Here is a 20,283-nt window from a genome sequence, read left to right as displayed (position 1 = left end):
GGGTCTCATAACGGTGGCAGCAAATACAGCAGATAGATGGGGGCTTTAGCCTCGAAAACTTGTTGAACCTCACTCATCGGATATTGGACGGAAAGTCCTGATCCACCTACAAATCCAGATTCCATTAACATAACATTTCACTGAGTGACCAAATAACATTAACTGTTGATTTGACCAAAATGTCATTTGTTTAGTCTGAAACACTAAAAAAAGCAAGACAGCTAGTTGTAATGAGTGTAAAGTAAGCATGCAGAGAGGTGGAAGTATGGCTGTGGTGTATGATACAACCAATGTTATCAAACATCTGCAGAGGTTTCACTTGAAGGAGTACCAGGAGTTCAGGCTAGCCAACAGACAGGAAGGTGCTACCAGGCAGCGACTCTTGCTAATGTTTTCCAGAAATGCAATAAACGTCCAGCACATAACCCAAAGGCTAACAGTAACACAGAGAAGTTGATCATATTCAATGACCAACTGCTATCTGTAGGGGAAAATGTATATCTGCAGGTATAATCTGCACAATCAGAAAACACATATCAGAGATTCAGAGACGGCTACAACTGAACTGTACAACTGAGTGTCATCACCGTTAGTGGTGCAGTTAGCTAGACGTTAAAGCCATGAGCTTCAAAACAGATATTTGGATATCAGATGTGAGTCCAGTGTCTCTCATAAGTCTCAATGTACACTGAATGAACTCAGAAACTTGCACACTACAGAGTGCGATGCGTCAGTTGAGAAAGTGCAGGGGGTCACACGGTTGCAGCTTCCATTACAGATATGCTCAGTGATTTGAAGATTAAACATTAAATGCAACCTTAAACACAACACCAACAACAACAATGATAATACTACAGTAAAAAAAGAGCTCTTATATTAGAATCTGCATTAGTAGTTACAGTAGAATTCCTGTTTTGGTGAGGAAAAATAGAATTCTTTAACATATCTACCTCATCATCACTGATTTTTTTTTTTTCTGCTTTATCGTTAATTTATTGATGGCTGTTTCACTGTGCCTTCTAAACCATGTGCCCAATGTGCAAGCAGTTAGTGGATGAGGCTACGCATAGTGTGCATGATAAGCTGCAGTCTTGGTAAACTGAATGTTAAATTCAGACAATTTGTAGGCATGTTGTGATTGAATCAATGTACATTTTGCGCTGTGCCTGTGCTCGTGTACACCTGGCCCAGAATGTACTGTCTTCTTCATTCAAATGTATTTAAGGAGGTTTGGCTAACAGACATGCAATTTGTGCATATAATGATTGAAGCTACTGGAAAAAATGGTTGATTACATTCAACTTATGATAGTTCAAGCAACTAGTGGCAGCTAATATGAATACTCCCTGCACCTTAAAACCAGGTGGTAGTGCCTCAAAGCCATGTTTTTTGGGAAACTTTTCTAAAAATTGCAGTAGCCATAGCATCTATGGCTACAAGCCTCAAACATGTGCTGAAAAAAATATTTATCAACAGAATGACACTATTTCAACTCCCAAGTCCAGACGTATGAATGTGACAATGCTCAGTACAAAATTTGCCTTGATGTGGCTACAACATATCCTTGCAATCCCTGTTATTGTTTCCCAAGTTCTATTTTTGAGCCAGAGTAGAATTACACTCATGTAAAATGTCTTTATGGGGAAAGGACTTTATTGATTTACCACTCTTTGTGTCACTGAGCTTGCATTTTCTGTTTTGTCTCAAGCTTCTTGAGGGCTCCACTGCACTTCTTTTAGCTCTCTGCCTTGCAAATACAGTGCATTTAGTTGGTAGTTCTATGTGCAGTTTGGGGAATTAGAGCTTTAGTGAACTGACTGTTAATTTCAGATCTATTGTGAGCGGATAGTATGTTGGCATCAAAGCTCATTTTGCATTGAACCTTCCATGTACCTTTAAAACAATAGACTCTAATTGCATCCTGTGAAAAAGTGCTCTGAACTTGTGTATCTGGAGCTCTGCCTTTTCTCAGCTCAGACCGGTCCTGTGCTGCAACCTCTGTGCTCTGTTTATGTTGCAGTCCCTCTCACAGAGCCATCAGTGTCAGACGGCTAAAAGACCTTGGCTTCATCAGAACTGTTTCAATTTGCTCTATCACAAAGACAGAGATTACATTAATAGCTCCCCCCTTTTGCTCCCTGGTGAATTTGCTTTGGCCTCTGCCCCAGATCCAGGGCTTTGAACCCAGGGTGGACTTAAGCTCCAGAGCTGGACGAGCCCAGTATTATCAGAGGGGATCTCTGAGACAGGAGTGTGAAACTGATGCCACATTGCTCTACTAATTGAAGCAATCAGAAAAAATTCTGTTGGAAGCACAGATTCTAAACTTTCAATCAATGCCGCCTTATATGGAGAAGACAAGATACATTAAATAATCAAAGAAAACTTTGAATGAGAGAGTTCAGATACTGAAGGAGCACTTGTTACTGACAATTGCACACACAGTTTATCTAATCTCCACAGAAAAGCACTGCTATGAATAAGAAGCTCTGAACAAGCCACATGTGAGCCTAAGGTCAACATGTGCAATGCCAAGTTCACCAGCACAGTAGCAGTGAACCTGCCTTGTGTTGTGATGAAGCACCATCCAATTCCTTTGGAATGAGCTGGATTGGCGTGTGTGATGTAATCCCTCCTTATAGAACCAATGCTCAGATAGGGGTTGTGCATATTTAATAAAATATAAATGACTAAGCTATGAAAAATACTTAATTCACTGTAATCATTGCTTAATAAAGTAGTTATAAGCAGTCCATTTACTACCAGCTGCTGTCTTAATAAGACTTAATAAAAGCATTACAAAAGTTTGTAATGTTCCCCTATACTGAAGAATTATTGTTTTTTACTATTATTTGAATTTGATGCAAGTTGTTGTGCAAGCTTGTTTTGCAGAATGAAACCCTTTACTGTTTGAAAAATCATTTACATTTTCCCCAGATATTAAAAACAAATATTAAACTTTTGGAACTGCATATACAAAATGCAAATTGAACATACATGCAATTCACTGTATGTCTTACTATGTAATTCAATATTTACTACTACTACTACCACTACTACTACTAATACTACTACTACTACTACTACTACTAATAATAATAATGACTGTGAAATTTGTGTATTTCTGTAGAAGTTACTCTACAGTCTTTGTTGTTTGTCCAAGATCTCAAATGCAGGCTGCACAATGGAATGTGGCAGCCATGGACATAACAGACCAATTCTGCTCCAAAATATTGACCCACAGAACACTTGACCCAATGCGCATGCAGCTGCCTCCTCATTTGTTTCACTGTTACGGATGCTTGGCTGTTACTTGGCGAGATGTGTTCAACATTCAATATAACTGACACTAAAGTACAAAACTTCTTGTCGTGTAGGTCTTTGTGTATGGAAATTCACTGTAGCTCTCTGTTTGCAGTTTAATTCCCCCCATTGTTCAACTTTCTTACTCACCCATGGCCACAAGACAAATGGCCAGACAGAATGCTAATGCTGGCCCAGTATTGGCACGCCATAGGGTGGTCGCTGCGGTTACCTGAGTGACCGGGATAACGATGAAGGACCCTCCTCCAGCACTCTCAGTTACTATGGCGAGGAACTTGCTGTTGACAGCGCAGAAGTGGTTGTCATGGACATTCTTTGTGATGGGGATGCCTTCGAAGCAGTGCTCCCGGTTGGCCACTTTGCCATAAACGTTTCGAAACTTGGAGCTTCGGTAGGTCGGGCGCCATGACATCTGCAGGACACAAACAAGGAGGAGGATGTTACACAAGGGGAACAGAGACCACTCAGAAATGGCACCACTGCACACCACACTGGATCCCTCAGTTATTACTATTTAGACTTCCTATTCAATAACTATTATAAAACTACTTGGGTCAATATTATGAAATTATGAGCCCATATGCCTGCTGTGGTTTACAGGGCTGAACAATGAATGCAGGATATGTTTACATTAGCAACACAATTGTAATACAATTGCCTCTCAAAAGTTTGTCCAATGGGAGCCTCAGTGGGAGCCCCAGTACATCACTCCCATTGAAAACTATGCAGAAAATGCCCCTCTGTCCACAAAACAAGAATCTATGTGGATGATTATATAGTTCAAATTTAATTTTTGATTTATTTTTATTATTAAGTCATTTATGTAGTAATAGTCTGGGCCAAAAAAAGTTTTAAGGTAAGTGTAGTGATGAATCAGGCCTATAGTTTCTACAATACTTTCTAGTGAGATAACAACCTTTTCATTTCTTGTTAGCTGCATTAAACTCATAGTTACAGTGCAAAGCTACAGAAGCATTTTTTACCACTACACATCTACATTCATGACAAACACTCTTAACAAGGGCAATTAATAACTGAATCATGTTACAGAGGTAGGCAAATATACCATTAGGAGTCTTGTCCCTGTACTCATATTAGTATAGCATTGTGTGCTCACGCAGTAACCTCAGTCCCATGGAGAGCAGTGGCATTTCCACTGTTATACCAAATGCCAAACATGTCTTCACTATTCAACAAAATTTATACAATTATTATATTATTCATAATTTACATTATAAAAGCAAAAGCATCTCATTCTTGCAATTGCAAGTACTCAGCATAATACATGAGACATTGCCACTTGTTTGTTATACATCTTGTATACTCTTATTATAAGTTGAAATTAAGGAAAATCCAAAATTTTGCAATACAAGTACATGCCAGATACTTCATTGAACAATGTACACTGAATGTGTGTAAGACAAAAATGGGTGCTATCCATATGCTATTGTTCCTAAGACTCATGAAGAATGTGAATCTGGCAGGGTGGAATCAATCAAATGTCTAAACACAAAACCCGCACCCCAAATCTAACCAGTAATTACACATAATTACCAATAATTACATCCTCCCAGTGCCACACAGTCTTGAGGGAGATTAGGGCTCATACTGTATGTGTCAAATATATGAATGGTGTTACTTTGGGTGTAAAATGCAAAAAAAGTGATCTTTTATCCCAACACGCCTGTCACGTTGTCCTTTACGAGTGCTACCAAAAATGTTCAAGTTAACTGTTAGAGCACACCAGGCTCAACTTGGATCAGCAGTTGCTAGGCGTGGAATGGAAAATCAATTTCATATAGAATTGATTTAGATCCATTTTCCAGCCTGTGGCTCATGGCGGGGCCTGCATGGCCTTTGAAAATGACTGCTGTATGCTGCCATATATTCCAAAACATAAAGAGAATATATGGTTGCTGTCAGATCAAAACCTTTTGACCAGAGCCCAATTCAAAAGTAATTGACCAATAGAGATGGTCTGAAATTACGAAATAACATCTTATTAACTCAGCGGGCTTAAAGTTTTATTACAGCCTTCTATAACTTAAGAATAGCTCAACCAGTATGCATTTGTAATTACTGAATAATATGCCTCAGTACGAAAAAGCCTGGGATTTTAAGGGTTTAACTTACAGTAGAAGTTCTAGTTGTATTTTCTTTCTCCAGACAAGTTTTAGAGATAAATTATACTTCAGTTTTAGAGATAGGAGAATTTTTTGCAACAGTATTGATATCTGGGGAGACTGGGGAGAATTTTACGCCTAGTTTCACAGCTTGTTTATTCCAAATGATAAAAAGGTTGGAAAATAGTCATGTAAAAAATTATGACTGTTTTTGGTTCATAAAACAACACAAACGTGGACCTCAGGGGGAAAAAATACAATAAAATACAAGAAGAATGTCGGAGACAGGCCATTTAACAACGTTTACTACATACTACATCAAGCATTCATAAACATTACTATGTCGACATGTTTTCCACGATTCACAACCTACCCTACCTACAGTTACACATGATCACAGTAGCATGCTGTAGAGGAGGAACAAAATACGACAATATCATCTTATAAGTTGTAGGTCCAGAAACAAAGAGTGTTACAAGCCTCTTGAGTCTCCCCTAATATATTTTCAAAATATTACTTTTTATGTGATTTGTTGGATCTGTGAGCTTCAGACCAAACCCTGCCACTCATACAGGAAAGAGTGAGAGGTCTAGCAAACACTCACTCAAAACAAAGCCACTGCTCGCCCCCAAAGGAAGCGTAAGTGGGATTCCGGCTCTAATGAGGGTGAGGCTGTGCCACTCCAAAACCACAGTGGACTGGCCCAAAATCCAGCTAAGAATAGCAGTGTAGTGGGAGGAAGTGGTAAACCAGAGAGATTTATCACCCTTCTGATCAGTGATGCTCCAGCAGGGTGACACCACATGACTATCAACCCTACTGTCTTCTGTGCACCACACACATGCACACCTTCTGCCTTTTCTCTGCAGCAGCATGTGAGTTAACATTCTGGGCATGAGGAAGCAGAACACTTAATTTATTTTGCTGCAGAGGAGACGTCAGTGGTACACACACTAATCTACAGAAAACAAGACACACTGACTCTCTTTCTCTGTTTGCCTCTTTTTAGTCCAATTTTCTGTCCTGTTTCTTTAACCCCTAAAACTCTAGACTTCTTGCTCTGTTATTAGCCTAATCTAAGAGGCTATTTTAAAGAGTATATTTTTGTGCAATTCAGTTGCTGATGGAAACCAAGTCATTCAGAGTGTTTTGATGTAAAATAGTTTGTTGTAAAGGGAATTTTCAACTTAGGTTCCTTTACAGTGGTGGTGATAGGAAGCAGAGTTTAATGTTTTTAAATGTAATGTCAATAATGGTACAATGGTCATTTTTGGGGACTATTTTGCCTTACAGTGCTCTGTACCTCTCTGTCATGACAGGGCAAATTCTAAAAACTATTCTAGAGAATTAGTGAATTATTATTGTTATTAAATTATTGAAAGAATCTATGCAATAACTTGCTGTACAGTACATTGTAAAATGTAACAGACCACCCCTGCAATTATTTCATTAACTACAGCCACTAATTACAAATTCAGCAGTGAAAGAAAGCAGAAAATATATGAAAATGTAATTTCAACATTTTCAGCATTAGTGTTCTATTCTTGTCCGAAAAGACTTGCTTTCAGTTTTTCACAGAAATCTGCAGGAAATTTTTCCACACCTACAACAGTTCAGTCTTAGAGGGTTGCTGTATTTTCTGCTACTCACCATCCAAGCGATCCCAAACACATTCAGTGATGTTGAGGTCTGGACTCTGGGGTGATCAGTTCATTGTTTTGATAACACCAGCAGTTTGTTTGTTTGATTTGCAGAAATTTATTTTTTTTTGTAATTTTCTTCTTATTATTAAGGGCTTCTTGACAGCTATACATCAATTTAGTCCCATATTGCTTTGAGTTGTCTTCTCACAGTGGAAGGATGGACAGAAATGGCTGTGGATCTTTTCAGATTTCAAGATTGGAGCCTAACATTCCCAAAACCATGAAAGCTTTAGGGGCTTTTTTTTTGGAGGGTGACAGTTTTGATGGTCTACCAGGTCTTGGATGGTTAGGAGCCCCATTTTTCTCTTCATCTTTTAATAATTTTTTGAACTTCAGCTTGGGAAACTTCTCAGAAATCGTCATAGAAAAATAAATAATCTAAAATATTTTTTTAAATAAATATGTAAAAGCAGTTGACTTGAAATGTAATAAATGAAGGGTAGTTTTGCACAGCACTGTAGCTTTTAAAGGCATTTAATGCTTCAGACGTCTGGTTCCTATCACCATCACTGTGAAAAATGCTGACTTGGCAAGTTAGTCTAGAATGGTGCATTTCACAATAAACCACTCTGAATGAGTTTGTTTATATCTTAACAATTTAATTGTACAAAATGTATAAAAATTGGTGAAATGATCTATTAACTACTATTACACTCCTATATACACTATGTAGTTTTTAGACTAAGAAGTGCTCCGGAAGTGTGAGCTCATATACAAGTCCTTAGAGCTTAAAGGCTCATTAAAGTGTATGTGTGCAATTATAAATCCACGTGAATGTGAACTGTCTCAAAGAAAGAGCAGAATGTCTGCCTGTTTATTAATTAATGATTAATGGCCAAGCAGGCCCTGGTCTGAGGAGAAGCATGCTATTGAGCTCAGCTCACAAGGATGTTCATTCATGTGATATCACATGCACATTCACACAAAGACCCTTCCTCACACACAGGAACCCCAATTGCCACATATCATGCTTAGGCTAGCTTGAGTCTTCTTCACTTATCCTACTACACTGCAGGGACAGAAACTGAAATCTCCACCACAAGCATTACAGACTTATCCAATCCCCTCATTCCAACTGGTATATCAAAAGGCAGCAGTTCCTTACCTTCCAGCTGCGTGGCTTGGTCAGCTACTGTCTGAATCTGCTTCTGAAACCAGCCTGTATCCTTTCTGCCTTTCAGTGACCATCCACTTAGTTGGGCTATTGCTTCTCACTGACATCTGTGTCCCTCTTCCTCTTTCCTCCTAGACTTCTCCTCCTGCTCCCTCCCTCTATCCCTCCCTGCCTCTCTGTCACTCCTCCCTCCCTCTATTCCTGAGGAGAGACAGTCCCATTCTCAAAGCTGCAGTAGCAGTACTAGGTACTAGTCTAAGAGCAGAATCTCATTCTCTCTCTCTCTCTCTCTCTCTCTCTCTCTCTCTCTCTCTCTCTCTCTCTCTCTCTCTCTCTCTCTCTTTCTCTGTCTCTCTCTCTGTCCCCCCCCTCTCTCTCTTTCTCTCGCTGTATTGATTATTGATTATTATGACAAATAGGCTAGAAGTTAAATAAATGAAAATAAAATAAAAATGAACGTAAGCAAACAATAACAAGCCATGCAAAGTGTTAGGCGACGATATTAGATATTCTTTGCACATGGAAGGAGAAAGTCAAAGGAAAATAACAAGACCTGGTAGATGACTAAAACTGTCGCCTTCAGATAAACAGTACAGAAAATTTACAACCAACTTCTAAGACTGAACTTCGGGGGTGTAAAAAAGATGATCACTCCTTTGCAAAAACTCTCAGGAGAAAATCAAGCTCCACTCTTGATTCAGATCTGAAAAAATCAGCAGGTGTTTCTGTCCATCCTTCCACTGAAGACTCAACACTATGACTTTCAAAGGATGTGTAGCTGTCAAGAAAAGACAAACAAGATGAAAATGTGCAAATCAAACAAAGAAGCTGCCGCTGTTCTTAGAACAATGGACAGAGCCCCCCCAGAGTCCAGACCTTAACATTGTTCATCATGTTTGGGATTACTTGGGACTTGAAGAGCTGAAAATGCAACCAACTGAATGAAAAAATGGACTTTGGAGGTTTGGAAAAATGTCCCTGCAAATATGCTTTCCTGGAGAAACTGAAAGTATCCTGAAAAGAATGGAAACTGCTATAAAGGCAATGAGTGGACAATATAAGTACTAAAAAAGATGCCATTTTTAGTTATTGAGCAATATATTAAGGGTGGTCCCAGGCTTTTGTTCAGTACTGCACATATTAATCAGCAATATTTTAAGCTGAGAAATTAAGTTCTTATTGTTTTACATTATCTGTATGTGGCTACTGTACACTGTCAAAGGCAAATCCAAACTACAGTTCATCCAAGCTAAGTCTATTATAATGAATGATCATGTAACAGCTCTCTTGAATCTATTTTAATCTTCATTCTTTCACTATAATCATGTCTAGAGTCCATGGGCCATGACATCATCTTAAAGCATTAAACCAAGAAGTAAAACTCTCTTTTATTACAATGCTTGGCACAACTCTAAATGACTTCATGCTCCTTTGTTTGCGTATATCCAGTGCTTCAAGTCCTGCCAAAATTGTGGTACCTTTTTGTTTGAGGTCACAAAAAAAACACCCATTTACTCCTTCAATTGTGTAAACAGCTCTCATGTCACACTTATTTCAGAGTGGATGAGAGGGTGTATAAAAATGAAAGATATTTTCTGACTACTTGTGATTTCTGGCAGCGCTCTTCTAACAGCTAGGCATTAGTAAGGCCATAGTATCGCATCTCTCTCTCTCTCTCTCTCTCTCTCTCTCTCTCTCTCTCTGCTTCAGGGCCTGTTATAATTAGTCTTGCTTATGAGGCTGTGATCAGAGCTCAAAGTGCCAGTGCCTAGCCTCAGTACAGGGATGTTAACTTCACCCAACCAACACAGACACACTGCAAGCTAATTTCAGGGAACCTTCAGTGTTTTATGTAGTCCACCTTAGGAATGCAGTTTCTCTACAAAAAGAGATTGGAACAACATTTTACTCTTGTATTTCAATGGATTCCTGGCATGTGAAATGACTGTGCTATTGGCAGAAGATCATTTGCTGAAAGAGCTGCACTGGTAGAAGAACATGTTCTAAAATAGCACTGAAACAATTTGATGCCAATCAATACTAGACTTACATATGCACACATGAACAGTACTGTGTGAAAGTTTTAGGCATCTAAATTTTGAAACAGTTTACCTCAGCAGTGAGTTTATCACAATATACATTAGAATAAAGTCATATTCATAATTCAAATAAACATAAAACAATAAAAAGTAACAAGAATTTCTTGGGTCCATATTTTTCCTTGACACCTTCACAGCCGCCACAGAGACTCTTAATATCATCAATCACATCATGAGCACAATTTACTGAAGCACTGATTGGTCAAACCAGGAGCTGCTTTTTAACTACATATAATACTGGACTTCCTCAAGGAGAGGCTTGAAAATGGTTAAACAAACACACTAACGTCCATAAAATCACTATTTCTTATTTATTATTGATTTTATATATATATATATATATATATATATATATATATATATATATATATATATATGTAATCATTATTAATTAATATTCTATACATTTTGTTTATTCAAATAACACTTTTATCAGCAAATAAACACACATTATACAAAATTACACAAATTTGAAAATGTGTCTTGGTTGCCTAAGACTTTCGCACAGTACTGTATATTGTAAGCTCCTCAGACAAAAAACTAGTCACCTTGCATCTGGGAGTTCATTGACCTTAAATATTGCTTCCAAGGAAGAATTGCTTCTAGAAGTAAAAACGCAGGTCCTTCACAATCCATTTCTGAAAGAACAACTGCACAGGGAAGCAATTTTTACTGACAAGCTAAGAAACATGCCGAAGGTCCCTGTCCATCAGTTCCATCTTTTGGCCACAATTCTGATAATGATTTCCTGTAGACTGGGATTATTACCACTTCTGGTAGACATATATGACTGTACACTTCGATACACCTGCAAATTCAGCTACTTCTTTCACTCTATGGCATTTGGCATGCCTAAATGCAGTCACTCCTTTTTGCCAATCACTACCATTGAATGAGACCTTTTCACATATCGAATGAGATATTCATTGCTCTGTACCACCTCTTCTCAATCTATGAATCCTGTCACACACCCCACAGGTACTTATAGTCTAATCATCCATGTGCAATCATCCTTCATCCTTCATCCTTCCCTTTCTTCAGGTAAGCTTATTTATGTGCAATAATGGTCTAACAATTAACTAGTTTTCTCAAAGTATCATTTGCAATTACTCCTGATGCAATCAGAAAAGAAAAATATAACATTTAATTTTTTGCATCAATCAAAAATAAATTTTAAATGCTACAAATCAAACAAACTGCAATTTTGTAACAAAAAAGGCTTAAACAAATACATGTGATATTTTGACAAATGTACTGTATGTGATGTTTTCCTTCTTCAATGCCTTACTGCATGTGAGTGGCTCAGACAATGTTTCATTTAATTTTATCATCTGACAAGATGATACTTCTTATATAGTAGTGGTATACAGTAGTTAGCTGATAGAACATAAAGAAAGTATTGAGGTTAGCTAAAAGCACTGCTTCAACCACAGCAGGTAAACCTTTTTTACTTCAAATCATTGTGTACACCTTTACTTACACCGTAATCACTCAGTTTTCAATTAAAAAGTGTGATATTGATGAGATGACCGTGAACAATAAGGCAAGAGATGCTGTGGGGAACCAAAATAAAGTCCCTTGAACTTGGAAAATACAACAACTCAGTGCAGCCCAACAACTTGACAACTAAACAGTGTCTTCTTCTCAAATGTAGAACAGCAGAGGAGACTCCACTACAATATAGTAATCTCCCCACATTGAGAACCACTGCCTGACAAATCACTGACAGTGTGTAGATATTGCAGATGTTTCCTTTGGAAAAAGTGGCCAGATCATTTTGATCAGCTAATATTTTTGATAATTTAAATGCATTATAATTTTTCTTAGAGAAACCTGAATAGCTGATGGATGGATGGATGGATGGATGGATGGATGGAAATCACAGTGTAGTGTATCAAATTGAGCTGAATTGTTCTTAATTTTTGAAGGACTTAGCTTGGTAGCTAATCTCAGCTACACAGCTACTGTGTTCTTGTGCTGTTTTGTCTGTTTTGTTATACCTGTTGGAACAAAACATCGTTTATCCAAAATAGTAACTTTACAGGAGAAAGAAAAAAGCATACTGTACTTTTAATGTAAGTCAATGGAAACAGACTTTTTGTCCAAGTAATTTTGGGCCATTTCCTTTGGTCCAATGAAATTTACACACAATGTAAAGAGAAACATGCATTTTCAAATTTTCAAAAACTGAAAAACAACAAAAATAGATAAATATAGAAAAACCAACATCAGATAAGCATAAACCAGCTTAGACTGGCATGGAAAGCATGAATGTCTGTGGTTTGTATCTGATTGTTTCTTGCTGCAGGCTGGTGATGCTCTAGCAGCTGTAGCATTGCTTTTACACTGGGACATTCCCAGCATCTTTTGCCAGCCTCCTCTCTTTCTATTCTCCAAGTATAACTGAACTCACTGGCCCTCTCCACTCAACAGGGAGCATTCAGGCGTCCAGCCAGACAGCTCTGCAATAAGCTGCCAACCCCTGCAGATCAGGAGATGGGCTTTATTGAGTAACTATTCACAGTATGGAGTGTAAATTAGATCTCCTTACATATGCAGCATGTGCAGGCTATGATGAACAGTGCACATGTATCCTGTGTGATTGAGCAGATGTTTGCAGATATCATATGCATGTTTGTTTACATGCATATGTAGTGTCAGTGCATATGCAGATGAATAGGTGAGACATGTATCTGATTCTGTGTGTGTCTTAGCTGAGAGGCACAGCACACTAGAGAGTTCACTCTGTTTATTGACTTTTCCTCATCTTGCCTGCAGTCACTGCTCCTATGCTGCTTTCCCTCTCCGCTCTCTCTCTCTCTCTCTCTCTCTCTGTCTCTCTCTCTCTCTCTTTCTCTCTGTCTCTCTCTCTCTTTTTGGCTCAGCAGGACAGTGATAGGATGCTAAACAAAGCAGATATGGTTTCATTTTCATAAGAAATGCTCTCGGAATAGCAGGGGTTCACCATCTGTGTTATTACTATCTCAAGTTCCGCATGTGTACCAAGTGTATAAAACCCGCCTTGGACACCCTCAACTGCTTTCACAACCAAACCTTTAACCTGAAGGTCCTATATCTAATCACTCAAGCATCAGTAACAATGTTTACATTCACACTAATGGGTCAGTATTAGTCATATGATCATTTAAACAGCTTATATGATCTACACTCAGCAGTAGCCGACCTAAGTTAAGCATAATTAAAGGCCAATATTAGTCAGACTACTCAAGACAGGTCTAGACATTTAAATGCTTCCCTCCACAGACACTCCTATGGAGTTTATTTGACATTTTGCACCACTTTCTGCAGGACTGTTCGCAAAACATCAAGAGAAATGTGAGTGAAAAAAGACAGCCTTCAGGAAATTAAGAGGCATCATTTAAACATTTTGTCACCATTAGACGCTGTGGGATATTTAGATGGTTGATATTGTCATATGACTAGAACCTCACACATAGGACATTGTTGGGGTGAGCGATTAAAAAAGATCCAGTAGTGTCACGTTTTAAAAATGACTATCAAACACACAAATACACACAATCTATGCCGCTTATCCTCCTGGGATGCTGGAGCCTATCCCAGCAGTCATCAAGCAGAAGGCAGGAAACACCCTGGACAGGTTGCCAGACCATCACAGGGCAAACATGAGGAGAACATGCAAACTCCACACAAAAATGAGTTGCCTGGCTGGGGAATTGAACCCATGCCCTTCTTGCTGTGAGCCATGACACCAACTGTCAAAACAACATTTTGAATAACAAAAAAACTAGGATAACAGTTTATTTAACTTTTAATAGGTCAAGATTACTATTCTAATCAATTAACCAAAAATGGAAAGCAACCAGGTAACTAACATCAAAACAACAAACATTCTTTACAACAAAACAACAAACATTCTTTACAACAACATTGTGTAACACTAAATTATTAAACAGGCCTAATTATGCTTTCTTTGTGATGAAATATGAAGTTGGTCAGTGTTTTTAATCATTTTTTGTTTGTCCACAATATGCTCAGAAAATCACATTGTGATGTAATTCATCACAACAGCAATAAATATCATCATATTTCTTATAAATATTAGATGTGTCATCTTGTTCCTGAGTTACATTATGCTGCTGTATGTGGTCAGGACTATAATGCTATGTTTACATTATGGCAGTAGGTGGTCTACAGCAAACTGGATATTCCATGATTTCAATTGAGCAGCAACGGAAAACTCCACTACCACCAGCGGAGCAGAGCATTTCATTTAAGAGTTCAGTTTTCCAAACTTTTGCCATCAATCCTGCTATCCACTGCCATGTAGAAAGCCTCATCTTCAAGTGACTCACACTTCATAGATCTCATTATTACTCTGATAGGCCTCTAACAGTAGCCATTGTTATAAATTCTATAACTATAATATAAATACTTCTTTCGAATGACACAATCTTTTTTCTCCATATTCAGTACTGTATAATAGCTGTATACTATATTGTTCTCACTGTGTCATTGTTTTGGTATTCAATGTCAAGCAGAGGAGGATGGGTTCCCTTTCTGAGTCTTGGTTCCTCTTAAGGTTTCTTCCTCTTGCTTTTAGGGAGTTTTGTCTTTGGCACTGTCACCATTGGCTTGCTCACTTGAGCTTCTATCCAGATTTTCTGTAAAGCTGTTTTGTGACAAAGCCTGTTGTAAAATGCGCCATATAAAAATACTTGGAGTTGACTTGGTCTTAATATCTGATTGTCTAGGTGAAGCCAGTATTATACAACAAAAAATGAATGGAATACAGAACATCCTTCTGTCTTTTTTGCACCTTAAACTATCCTCTAATCATCCATTTTTGCCAGTGTCACCATTTCAACATTTCACCATTGGTCTAGTTCCACTATGAGATTCCACAGCAGCTTAAGGGAACTAATCTTTTATGCAACCCATGAAATTATGAGGTACAGTTTCTTAGACTAAGAACTTGGGCTATTGTATGCATGTAAATGAAGATAATACTCAGATCTTTAATAGAGCTGTGAAAAGACTTACTGCTGTTGAATTAGAGGCAGGCTCACTACCCCTCTGAACTGGATCAGCTTCTTCCTTCCTGCCAGCAATTAAAGAAATTGACCGATGATGAAGCTCACAGCTAATTTATTCATGCCCTGACTAGTTGTCAAACGCTGTAATCATTCATAAGCGTTATTCATGAAAAAAACACAGGCCGCCTCAAAGCACTCAAATTAAATCCTTCTTATTTAGCGCCATTCAAATTCAAGCAGCATCCAAAAGAGGAAGCATATGTCCTCTGTCTTTAGAATGGGACACACAAAGTGATTGAAAGGCCTTTATTAGGACCGCCATTGGAGCCCTTGTGCTTGATCCTATGGACTCCTCGCAGAGCCAGTGTTCAGAGGCCTTTAGAGGCTTAGCCGCTCTCCCTTTTGGCCCCTCATGGCTATGGTTGGGCATTCTCTCTCAGCAGGAGATTACTAACATAGAAATGGAGCTCCTGCTAGCTGTTTTGGCAGCTTTTGATCCAGCTGTGGCCTGGAGCTACTCTCATACGCTCAGCTACAGCTGGGAAAGAGCCAGCAAACACTAGCTAGCCCTTCATTCAATACAGAGTTGGGGTGAACTAGCCAGCTTTACAGATGGGATGCAAGTAGGGATGGGCGTTGGGGGATTGTAAAGCACTACAGTACTGCAAATCTTTCTTAGTCTTAGCTCCAGGCATTCTAATATCGACCGTAAAATGGACCTCAAAACCTCAGCCTCTTTGCTAGCTAAAGAAATATGAAAAGGATAACAAAACAATCCCATGCCATTTCAATGGGCTATATTCTACACTTTTCTTGACATGAGATTTTTTCCCCTTAAGTCTATTTATAATGTTTGTGTTGTTATTTTATGTACCAGAAAATGCTGAATTTCCAACCTCTTTTTATCCCTTAAACAGATACAGGGAAGATATAGGTAAAACAGCTGTTCTTATAGTCTAGCCTATATTGTGCCTCATTCAAAAAGCTATTCAGACTAAAATATATGGAATAAACAAAACATCAGGAACAAAAGTAAATAAAACACTCCTTTCAGATATTTTGGAAAGCTTCAATGGCACATTAAACAGTACAGTGTTCAGTTTAGTTCCTCCAAATCTCCAAACTCTGCCACAGACTGGCTGCAGTAACAACACCCCATATCACTTCAGGATGAACAATGCAAAAAGTGATATTTCAGCAAGTGCCAACACCATAACTATAATACTGCTATACATCTTCTTTATATATGGTTGTTACTTGTTTCATGTCATTTTATCTGGTGAAATTGTAACTTAAAAAGACCTAAAAAATGTAATGAAGCAAGTCTTATGAAATAGAATAATCGTATGAATATAACTAAAGTCTCAAAATGATATTCATGATATGGACTACATTCAAGATGATTTCACTTGTGATGATATCATTATTTCTTATACTTTTACAGCGAATTATCAGGCTGAACTAAGTACTGTTAAAGATTCAAAATGCATCATTCATATCCCTGTCCAGCCACTCCATATTCATTTAGATTTTAATTTCCCTCCTTTGGTGATGTAATGAAAACAAACATGTATGTATTCCTGCATATTCTGTTAAGTTAAGTTAAGGTCTGTCTAGTCAAGTTGTAGTTATGAGGAATGTTTGAGCCTGGACTGCACAATACAGGACAGTCAATCGGAGCAGAGGATATCAAATTTAAAAGCACAGTATAGTTTCATTGTAAGGGATAAAGAGAGGTTGGAAAATGCTCATGTAAAAATGAATTCCATTTGTTTTGGTGCATTAAAGCACACAAACATATGCAGAATATGAGCCCTTAAAGAAAACAGGAAAATGTAGGTTTTCCACAAAACAGACCTTTTAATGTCAAAAAATGTCATGCCATTCTCAGCCAAACATAAATGCTGCTCTTCAGAATTTCAAACACATGCTCACTTACTCACAGTAATAAAGAAATTTCCTCTTAGATGAGCTTGTATTGTGTAGTAGTGACAGTGCCCTAAGGAGCAGAGACACAATGATACGGATTAGTGGATCTCAATTGAGCGCACAGGATTAAAATGACTTCAGCAGTGGTCCAAAATGCGTGTAAATTCCTGTTTTGATGCGGGATGCTGTTGGGACAGCGCTTAGAGGATGATCTCAGTGAATCGAGACATGGTATATTGTGTAAAGATGTTTTGTTTACTACTTGTTTATTTGTGTTTTCCAGGGGATGAAAAGGCTTAGTGTGTGATCATGTATGAATAACAAAAGGCAAAGCTGCATGAAAAAATGAAGACTGAGGGTGGTATTTACTGCTTTCAGGAAGATCTCATTTGTACCATTCAAGACAGTTTTTAAAGATTCAGAAGCTGGAATGCAGCACTACAGACAAATAAGCTATTCAGTAGATTAGTGTTGAAACCAGTGAACTAATTATGATTGTGTATCCAAGTGAGAGATAAAGGGAAAAGAGCTTGTGACTGTGCAATCATTAGTTGTGATAGCATGAAGTGTGGCTTGTAGAAGCTACTGCATCTTAAGCCCCAAGCTAAGGTCACCACTTACTACTAAAGCCTCCGCTTGCTACTGCTGGGAGTATAGCTTATTGGACACAGTGGATGGCAGTAAACAAAACAAGTAATAGTGACCAATATTGCAGACATTCAGTCTACCAGAACACTGAACTGGGAAGTGGATGTGGAGGGCTGTGTAAACACACATGGATAGCTAGGGATTGGCAATATGACTATATGTTGTTGTTACTGTGAAAAATTCCATCACAGTCAGTGGTGGGAGTAACACAGTACAAAATAACACATTATAGCAATCTGATTACATTATTCTGTAATAGTTTACAACCTTATAATCATAGTTACTGACCTAATAAGATTCTGTTATTTCATTATTTGTATGTCTCTAAAAAACGATGTTAATAATAATGACTATTTTAATTCTATAAATATATTATATAATATACTACTATATTATTAAACCAGCCATTAGGGGTGTACTTTGTGTACTTCTGGTGCCGGTCCCAAGCCCGGATAAATGGTGAGGGTTGCGTCAGGAAGGGCATCCGGTGTAAAACTTGTGCCAAAACTATCATGCGGATCACAAATATGATTGCCATACCGGATCGGTCGAGGCCCGGGTTAACAACGACCGCCTCCGGTGCTGTTGACCAGCAGGGTGTCGTTGGAAATTGGACTACTGTAGGTCAAAGACCATCAAAGAAAGTAGAGGAGGCAGTGGATAGGGCAAGATGGAAGCAGATGATCCGCTGTGGCGACCCCTAAAGGGAGCAGCCGAAAGAAGAAGATACTAATATATTATTATTTATAACTGCATTATAAATGTTCCTTGTAACACAATGCTTATTAATTAAGCTCTAAACGGACTCGCCCCTCAGTACCTGAGTGACCTTCTCTCCTACTATGAACCATCACGCCTACTTAGATCACAAGGTGCTGGCTTACTACTGGTACCTAGAATTAATAAAGTTACATTGGGGGGAGAGCTTTTTCATACAAAGCCCCCCAGCTCTGGAATAATCTTCCTGTTAATGTTCGGGACTCAGACACATCCTCAGTCTTTAAGTCTAGGCTAAAAACTTACTTTTACAGTCAAGCCTTTGGTGATTAGTCTTTCCTGACAGATCTAGACCTGACAGAGTCTCTGCTGCTCTGTTATACTGTAATCTGTAGTCAGCCACTCTTTACAGAACTGACTCTGTGTTTTTCTTTCTTTTCTCTGCCGAGCTGATCAGCTGCCCATCCTATGCGTCTGATGCTGTTGCTTCTTCTGCCTTGATTGGTGCCGCTGCTCATCAGCCTTCTGGACCGGTTTGATCACCACTGAGCTTCTTGCTTTACAACGCTGTGCAGTCCTCACCCTCAGATCTTTTCTTTTCCCACTTTACTATAATACTTTATACTAATAATGTTTGCTATCCGGTGTCGACCAGAGGAGGATGGGTTCCCCTTCTGAGTCTTGGTTCCTCTCAAGGTTTCTTCCTCTTTTAGGGAGTTTTTCCTTGGCACCGTCGCCGCTGGCTTGCTCATGGGGGCTTGGACCCGGATTTTCTTTTCTTTTCTCTTCTTCCTGTAATACTGATTGTTCTGTAAAGCGGCTTTGTGACAACACCTGTTGTAAAAAGCACTATATAAATAAATTTTGCTTGCTTGCTAATTAAAGCATACATTTCCTCTATATAGATTATTCGTGTCTTCCCTTGTATGCAGTTTGCTCTCTTGTGCGATACCTGTGACAGCTGATTGCGTGACTTTGTGAATGCGAGCAGCACAGCACTAGCGTGTGAACCTCTGTAACCTCACCAAACAATCTGTCAAAGCTTCTAATCATGTTAATATGAAACTGATGGATCCCCCTGCTAAAGAAGAGAGGCACCCAACCTCACCTATGTACCAGACTTGATTTTGAATCAGAAACAGCTCTGTAAGTTTTACATTTTATTTGTAAAGACTTTATTTCAAGCAGCTGTTTTTTGAACTGTGTAATTTAAAAGACATCAAAGTGTAATGAATTTGTCCATCTTTAAAACGTCCTCTGATTTTTGGTTTTATCATCATACACCAGCGGGTGTGGAAAATGATCATTTACTAATAATATCATGTTTCTCCTCCCACTACCACCACCCCCACCACCACTGAGAGAAGCACTCAGCCAGCTCAAAGATTCTCCCTGATCCTGTGTTTCACTTTGAAATACTTCACTTTACATATCGCTACTGTTGGAACAAAACCCAACATTCTCTCCAAAATGGTAATTTTACAGGAAAAGGAAAAAAATACTTTACTTTAAATGTGTCAATGAAACCAAGTCATTTTGGGATGATTTTTTTGGTCCATTCATCATGAAATTTACATACAATGTTACACACAACAGGCATTTTCAAATTAG

At 38.4% G+C, this 20,283-nt stretch overlaps 1 protein-coding gene across 6 annotated transcripts in view; it reads right to left on the bottom strand.

Moving 5' to 3' along the window:
* coro2ba (coronin, actin binding protein, 2Ba) overlaps nucleotides 1-20,283 on the bottom strand; it is an 85,896-nt gene that overhangs the window by 30,331 nt on the left and 35,282 nt on the right. For 2 of the 6 annotated variants that reach the window (XM_017703552.2, XM_017703550.1), the window contains exons 2-3: nucleotides 17,322-17,377; nucleotides 3,536-3,736 (exon numbers count right to left, since the gene is read on the bottom strand). In XM_017703552.2, the coding sequence (XP_017559041.1) occupies nucleotides 3,536-3,736 (201 nt within the window). In that variant the 5' untranslated portion in view covers nucleotides 17,322-17,377. Of the gene's footprint in view, nucleotides 1-3,535; nucleotides 3,737-8,255; nucleotides 8,403-15,385; nucleotides 15,444-17,321; nucleotides 17,378-20,283 lie in introns of those variants that run through there. The other 4 variants (XM_017703547.2, XM_017703546.2, XM_037534497.1 and 1 more) reach the window with 3 other exon arrangements.

The sequence above is a fragment of the Pygocentrus nattereri genome, chromosome 25 (assembly GCF_015220715.1).
Source record: "Pygocentrus nattereri isolate fPygNat1 chromosome 25, fPygNat1.pri, whole genome shotgun sequence".
NCBI classification, from domain to species: Eukaryota; Metazoa; Chordata; class Actinopteri; order Characiformes; family Serrasalmidae; genus Pygocentrus; species Pygocentrus nattereri.
The sequence above is the reverse complement of the archived record's forward strand: the minus strand, read 5'-3'. Positions and strand labels throughout refer to the sequence as shown.